Here is an 8,254-nt window from a genome sequence, read left to right on the forward strand (position 1 = left end):
TCAAAGAAACTTCCTTGTCACTTATGACGTATCCAACACAGTACATTTGATTCTGCTTGTGACAATCTTCACTTTCTTTCTATTTTTTAATTTGGCTCACGAGCCCGTCCAACCCACGAACCAACAGGCTTACTCAGGCCGGATTAAAAAGCCTCGTTCTTAAATGAGCTCCAACCGTTCAAGCCCAATCCTATCACATCACGAGCTTAGTCGGATCGACCCACGGGCCTTAGTCCACATTAACGGCTTGAGATTAACCTCCACAGGCTTGATGCTGCAGCATACTACCTTAACGGTCAAGATTGCAACATCATTGCACACGACTTCTACGCGCAATATGCTATGCATCATTAAATCTAAGCCGTTGATTAGCCCCATTATAGGGTCCACTTCCACGTTTCGTTTGTACATTATTTTATCTGTACACCCGAGGTGTAGCAAATAATTTCAGAAGACAACTGGAGTAGTACATTAGTACTTTCTTATTAAAAAATAAAGATTTGGCAAAAAGTACTTTTGAGTTACTACACTATTTTTAGAGCCTTGTTGTGATTGACAGAAAGTGACATTTATTCAGAACGTCTAGGTTCTCTTCATGTAAGTTTTGTGGGACCCCATTAAAATAATTTTAAATTAATATAAATAATGAAAAAAAAAGAAAAGAAATTTATTGGAATTTTCCTCTTTTCTTGCTCTCATTACTGCTTTCTTGAAAACGAGTAAACAAATTAAAGGTGTTGTCTTTCTTCTTCAACAACACAACAATGAGTCAAAGAATCTAATAAGTAGTAATGGGGTTTTAGTGTTACCTTTTCATTTCTTGTCTACTCACTGAAAAAATAGTATTAGTGGGCCATCTTTTGTAAATTTTCTTGCTTTTTTGAGGTTTGACAAGTGTTTTTTGTGTTTCCCATTTGAAGTGGTGGAAATTTGGCAAGAGGGGTACTTGTCTTTTTTGTTTTGTTGGTATTATTTTGACATCAAGTTACCTACTTTCACCTTCTTGCTTCATTTATTGAGGTCTTTTTTTTTTTTTACAAATTCATTTGTGGGTCTTTTTATATTGAGGAAACCTATTCAAGATTCTTGAAATAATAGTAACATCAAGAATTTCCTGTGGAGATTTAAGCTCCACAGGAAGGTACTTGTCTTTCCAAGATCATCTTGTAAGGTCACCCTTTTTTCTAAAAATTAGAACTTTGATGTTCTTTTACTAGTTTTTCTATTGTTTTTGGTTTCATTTGCTTAGTGTACAGTAGAAAATCTAGGAAAGCCCTTACTGAGGGGGAGAATAGTTTGATGAATTTAGTTTAAGGGTATGCTAGATCTTTAGGTATGTATGTAGGTTAGATCTAGACATGTGACAGATCAGTTTTTGTTATTATTTTATTAGGTCTTATGTTATCTGAGAATACATAGTAGATGCTTAGAGCCAATGAGATCTCATTCTTGGAACTTGGATATTAGTTCAATGTTTGTTCTGCTTTCATCTTAATATTCAAGTTTTGTCTAGTGGATGGATTGAGAGGGGGGGTTTAAGATGTTGGCAATGTTAAGGTTGTTGTTTCCGGGACTGTTGATTTCTTTGGTTATTATATCTGTTTCAGCTGATGATATTGATTGCGTTAATTTTTGTGATGAAGATGGTTTTTGGAGTATAAATACCATTTTAGATTGTCAAAAAGTGAGTGACTTCTTTATTGCTGTTGCCTACTTTTCTATCCCTCTTGAGTTGCTTTACTTCATTAGCCGCTCCAATCTTCCTTTCAAATGGGTTCTAGTCCAGTTCATTGCTTTTATAGTGCTTTGTGGATTGACACATTTGCTCAATGGATGGACTTACAATCCTCATCCTTCTTTCCAATTGATCTTGTCCTTAACAGTTGCCAAAATCCTTACTGCCCTTGTCTCTTGTGCAACTGCAATCACCCTTTTGACTCTGATCCCTCTTCTCCTAAAGATAAAGGTAAGAGAATTGTTCTTAGCACAAAATGTTTTGGAGCTAGATCAAGAGGTTGGTATGATGAAGAAACAAACGGAGGCGAGCATGCACGTCCGTATGTTGACACAAGAAATTAGGAAGTCACTTGATAAGCACACGATATTGTACACTACTCTGGTAGAACTTTCGGAAACCTTGAAGCTGCAGAATTGTGCAGTTTGGATGCCGAACGAAAGTAGGTCACAGATGAACTTAACACATGAGTTGAATCCCAGTTCCGCAGCAGAATCTCGTCGTTCGCTCCCTATTAATGATCCGGATGTGTTAGAGATAACAACAAACAAGGGGGTAAGGATTCTGAGGCAAGATTCGGTTCTTGCAGCTTCGAGCAGTGGAGGAGGATCTGATGAACCATGTGCTGTTGCTGCAATTCGGATGCCATTGCTTCGTGCTTCGGATTTCAAAGGTGGGACCCCGGAGTTGGTTGACACTCGTTATGCCGTTTTAGTTTTGGTTCTTTCAAGCGCTGATGATAGAGACTGGAGCTATAACGAGATGGAGATAGTGGAAGTAGTTGCTGATCAGGTAGCTGTGGCTTTATCCCATGCCACTGTTCTTGAAGAGTCTCAGGCGATGAGGGAGAAACTAGAAATGAGAAATCGAGTGCTGCAGCAGGCTAAAGAGAATGCTATGAAGGCAAGCCAAGCAAGGACTTCGTTTCAGAAAGTGATGAATAATGGAATGAGGCGGCCGATGCATTCAATTTTGGGTTTGCTATCCATATTTCAAGATGAGAAAGCAAGCGCTGACCAGAAGATTATTGTTGACACGATGGTGAAAACAAGCACTGTTCTATCAACATTAATAAATGATGCGATGGAGATATCTGCAAAAGATGATGGAAGGTTTCCAGTAGAAATGAGGCCCTTTCAGTTGCATTTATTGGTCAAGGAGGCTTCTTGTCTTGTTAAGTGCTTGAGCGTCTATAAGGGTTTCGAATTTTCTACAGATGTTCCGACATCTTTGCCTAATCAGGTGATGGGCGACGAAAAGAGAACGTTTCAGGTTTTGTTACATATGATAGGACATTTGTTAAATGTCAGCATCGGAAAGGGATCTGTCATATTTAGAGTGGTGCTAGAGACTGGAGCTGATGGTGGGAATGACAAAGTTTGGGGAACAAGAAGACCAAGCACGACAGACGAATATGTGACCATAAAATTTGAAATTGAGGTTAGTCTTGAAGGCTCTCTATCAGATAGCTCAATCTCCACCATTCACTTTGGTGGAAGAAGGCATAACAGCAAGGAAGTAACGGAGGGCTTGAGTTTCAGCATGTGCAAAAAGCTTGTCCAGGTTAGAATACATGATGTTTTTTTTCCTGTTTGTTTTTGTCGTTAGACATTTGTTCCAATTCGTAGAAGTGTGCCAAACATGTGAAACATCCTAAATTGGAAAATGCTTTAACCTAAAATGATAAGAGGAGTTGCATGTTTTTGGATATATGTCGTCCCAAGGTTGCCAACAAATGCCGCACTGCCAAAAAAATTGAGTTGAACGTGAATTATCTGTCTACTCTGTTGGGGTTCAGGTTACTGCCCCCCCCCCCCCCCCGGGGGGGGGGGGTAAATGAAAGAAAAGGAACTTGACTAAATGGAAATGGAATTTCCCTCTTTTCTTATTGACTGCTGCTTAGCTGAAAGGTCTTAGAGAATAAGATGCAGCTCGGGGACTTATTTTCTTGTGTAGAAGGTGATTCTTTAATAACTGTTCATCTGTAAATCTTTAGGTGAAAGGTTTCTAGGATGCAACAGGCTGGAATGATGTCTTCCCAATTTCCTCAAATGTGATTATTAACTGCCAAATCTTCCAAATGTTACTATTATGCTGGCATTCAAACTCTTTGTACTTCTGTTCTAGTGGAAGCATAGGAGGGAGCAAGTATATGCAATTGGAAGCCTCATGACTTGAGAGACTGGAGTTATTTGAAATTTCTTTAGAACTTTGTTTTACCTCTGAATAAAATTGAAATAGGGAGAGATCAGTTCAGAGATCTGCAACCCGTGAAGTAACTGACTACCAAAACCATAGCATTTAAGTCATCCTTATCCTGATAAGAGTGTGAGCAAGTATATGCAATTGCAAGCCTCATGACTTGAGAGACTGGAGTTATTTGAAATTTCTTTAGAACTTTGTTTTACCTCTGAATAAAATTGAAATAGGGAGAGATCAGTTCAGAGATCTGCAACCCGTGAAGTAACTGACTACCAAAACCATAGCATTTAAGTCATCCTTATCTTGATAAGAGTGTGATAACCGTGGTGTCTGAGCCATCTTGTGCTCACCTTAGTTAATTCCACGGGTACCTGGCAGGCTAGTACCTTCTATCAACATAAGTGCCGTGTAACTCTGTCCGCCAAAGCTTGGACAGATAAGAAGAATTACCTAGTGTTATTGGCTCCGCTGGACTTTGAACCTGAGACCTCATGGTTTCATTGACTCCTAATACATACCCTTGGGTGTAAAAGATGTACGTTTAATGGATAAGATGTTAGTTAGGTTCACTTTAGTTCCTAATGTGAAATTATATACAAGCATCTTCATTCAAAGAATCATTGGATAGATATGTAGCGCTCAAATCTGCTTGCACCAGGTATGTGTGTGGGAAGGAGTGAGAGAAAGGAGTGGGGATTTTGGCTATATATGAGAATGAAAGATATGTTCATAAGGATGCAGATAAAGATGTTGCCTTCAATTTATTTGAGCTCAAGGGGGTTAGTCTTTGCTGGTCTGTGGCCGTGACCTCGTATCTCTTAATCTAAATACAAAGTGAGCAGGGGTAGTTCAGGGTTTCTTCTTCTGAAAATTATATTGGCAGATCTTATAAGAAACTCCAGCAATGCCTTGAGCAAATGGTACCTGTTTTAGAGCTGTAATAGGTTAGATCGAGTCTAACTCTTTACTGTATGTATATGCTAAAATCAGGTAAATAGGAAGGTTGAAGAAGAAAATTCGCTCGTTGAGCTTCTGAGCTTAATTTTCCTATATCTAGGTTAAATATGAGAAAATAGTAGCCTTTGACTATGAATTGGTGCTATGCTACTTTTAGATACTCACATGATACATTACTCATCATGTGTTTCAGATATATACCTTCACAGCCTCTGTATCGTATAATTCCGAATGCAATTTGGGGTACTCCTTTCAGCCTTGGGCTTCTGCAGCCAGCATCATATGTTGTCCTTTACCTTCATATTCTTAAGATTGCAACCTTAGGGTGTGTTTGGTATGAAAGAGAATGTTTTCCATGGAAATGTTTTCTTGAGAAATAAGTGGGTTTCTTACTTATTTTCTAGTGTTTGGTAAGTAAGCAAAGAAATATTATCGCAAGAGCATTTAGATGTAATCTAGAAAAACACTATGGGGAGGGATGGGGGTTGGGATGTCAAGTGGTGGGGTAGAGACAATGAACTTGGAATGTCACTTATGAAACTTGTTTTCCCTACTTCCATTAGGGAAGTCATTTTCCTCACTTCTACGGAACTTGTTTTCGTAGAAAATGTTCTCCAAAACATTTTGACCAACCAAACATGAGAAAATTTCAGAAAATGTTTTCCTCCATACCAAACACACCCTAATGTTTGGCATTTAAGTTGTAGTCACTTTAACTGAATGAACCCTCATAAGAAGTGTGTAAAATCAAGGAGTGCTTTCAGAGTTCAGTATGACTTCATGCTCTCTGTCAAGGCAAGACCTTGTAAACAAATCTCAATCAACTGATTGTTCAAGATGTTTTTTCTCCCGGTGTGACTACAGATTATGTGATTTTGAAATTATAACATCCATGTGTTTCAATGTAAAATTGTTAATGTCATTTTAGTGTGCTTTTGTTTCTTTTAGTCCGCCCCTACCTTGGCTGAAATTAGTGTGCACATGGCCCCCGTCATTTTCCCCTTTGGTAAGAGGTTACATCCTTATAATTGATTATCTTCCTTGATTTTTTGTCTTCTTATTGTATAAAGTTTTTAGATGCTGTTTATGATATTGATTAGCAAATTATCCAAAATAGAAAACTGTTTTGTTCATTAGTTTCCTTACCTCTGCTATTAAAAGTTGTTAAAAAAAAAAAAGTTGTTAAGTTGGCTTGTGAAAGTGATGAAGGAATAGCCTGGTTACCATGTATGTTTACTCTGACCTGATTTTCTTTTTTGCCTTAATTCATCAGATGATGCAGGGAAATATATGGATGTCCTCGAACGCCCAGGGCCTTGCGCAAGGGATGACACTCATCCTCAGATTTCAAAAGCAGTCATCTTTTAGGAAACGCATGTTCGAATATAGAAATCCTTTGGAGCAACTTATTTCCAGCACAATGTTCAGAGGCCTTCATGTACTCCTCGCTGATGATGATGATGTAAATAGACTGGTAACCAGAAAGCTGCTCGAAAAACTAGGTTGCCAAGTAACTGCTGTTTCAACTGGTTTTCAATGCTTGAGTGCTCTAGGCCCTTCATTAACAACCTATCAAGTTGTCATCTTGGATCTTCAAATGCCGGAAATGGATGGATTTGAAGTAGCATTGAGGGTGCGTAAGTTTCGCAGCCGTAGTTGGCCATTGATCATAGCTCTGACTGCTAGTTCAGAGGAACAAGTATGGGAGAGATGCCTACAGGTGGGAATGAATGGTCTAATAAGGAAACCTGTTCTCCTACAAGGCTTGGCTGATGAACTTCAAAGACTCCTTCAAAGGGGCGTTGGCGTTGGCGTTGATGGCTTGTGAGGTGTAGTACTAATGGTGAAAAACAAACTTCAAAAGGTTCCTGGAGAACATGAAGAGACCTTAAATATCATATACCCATATAGAGATAGCATTACATCTTTGTTAAAGATGAAACCAGCTTCTTCCTAACCATGTAGCTACTACCAGTTCCTGTTATTGTAACTATATAGGTCTGCCTGCAATTCAGTTCTCTTGGCTTATGTTGAAGTGAGAAATATGTCAAGATAGTGGTATGGGTTCCATCACATTTTTTCCCAAGAAAGAGGAGGATGTTACTGATTTGAAGAGGACTTTTAATCCTTGCAAGCTGATGCTTGTTCCTCATACATGATCTCAAAGCTTTATGCTTGAATTTTGTACTGGCACATTGTCAGTTTTGGTTACAAACATCACAAACTTTGACTAATGCTTTTTCTGTAACCATGACGTTTGGGCCAGCGTGTGCTTACTTCGACTAGTTCACCGAGTACCCGTTACCTCCTCTATCAAACACGTGTATTGTGTAACTTTACCTACCAAGAGCTAGAGGACAGATAGAAAGAAATCTCACTTCATTGGCTCAGTAGGCCACACGCTTGGATGCTAACTTTTACTTACGTATTTAGATATAGATATTCATTTTTCCCAAGAAACAAGAAGGAAGAATATTACTGATTTGAAGAGCACTTGTAACCCTTACAAGCTGATACTTCTTCCTCCCACATGATTTCTTGTTGTCTCATTTAATCCAAGTGGCAGTGTTATGCTTGAATGTTTTCTCCTGGCAGTTTAACTTTAGGTTAGGTTCCATCTTAATTACTTTTTACTAATGCTATTAGAAGCTCTGATGGATAAAAAGAAGAATTTTTTTCAACCAAATATACTTTTAGGAATGCCCAATGCTATAATAAGGAAAATTTCGTAAATAGCGCTAATGTTGAAGTATTTTGATGTCAAAACTTAGCAGAATATATATATATCCGTGAGCATACAATACCTAACTGAAATCATGTGAATACAATATCTGATTGTAACTATATGTGTGTGTATATATGACCTACTGTATATTGTATGCATGTGTATTCAAAGCAGAAACTGGATGCACGTGTTGCCAACTCTGTGTGTGTGTGTTTTCAAAGAAGAAGCTGAATGTATGTGAAGACATCAATTGTACGTATGGTTAACTGGATCCAATGTATGTGTTTTCAAACTGTATGTGTACAACATTGACCATTCTATGGGAGGTCAATTGTATGTGAATGACATGTAAGGTTGTAAAGTGTAAGTGGTACGTAGAATACGCAATATCATGTAAGTTTTCCTACATAATATAGAAATACATATAAAAAAGCACAGATGTATGAGGTAAAACCAGGGTTAGTAAGTATACCGATCAGAGACCGACACGTGGAAGCAACGACACAACCAAGTCCAGATTAGCAGAAGAGTTCCTAGTCTCAACCAGGGGCACCCTCGCATCATCATCACGGGTACATCTTGGGTCGATACCACTTGGTGGAACGCAAAATGCTTCAGGATCAAGTTAGCAATAG

General features: G+C 38.5%; 1 protein-coding gene across 1 annotated transcript; it reads left to right on the forward strand.

Annotated features, from left to right (window-relative positions):
- The first annotated feature begins 692 nt into the window (after positions 1-692).
- LOC132615248 (protein EIN4) lies at positions 693-7,473 on the forward strand. Its single transcript, XM_060329816.1, has 2 exons — positions 693-3,298; positions 6,168-7,473. The coding sequence occupies exons 1-2, from the start codon at positions 1,541-1,543 to the stop codon at positions 6,720-6,722; spliced, it is 2,313 nt and encodes a 770-aa protein (XP_060185799.1). The 5' UTR covers positions 693-1,540; the 3' UTR covers positions 6,723-7,473.
- Positions 7,474-8,254: the final 781 nt, after the last annotated feature.

This window comes from Lycium barbarum, chromosome 10 (assembly GCF_019175385.1).
Source record: "Lycium barbarum isolate Lr01 chromosome 10, ASM1917538v2, whole genome shotgun sequence".
Classification (NCBI taxonomy): domain Eukaryota; kingdom Viridiplantae; phylum Streptophyta; class Magnoliopsida; order Solanales; family Solanaceae; genus Lycium; species Lycium barbarum.

Excerpts from the sequence above, each read along its gene's own strand:
- LOC132615248 (XM_060329816.1), top strand. The coding sequence starts at position 1,541 with ATGTTGGCAATGTTAAGGTTGTTGTTTCCGGGACTGTTGATTTCTTTG. Across the intron at positions 3,299-6,167 it reads TGTGCAAAAAGCTTGTCCAG|ATGATGCAGGGAAATATATG; the intron begins GTTAGAATACAT and ends TTAATTCATCAG.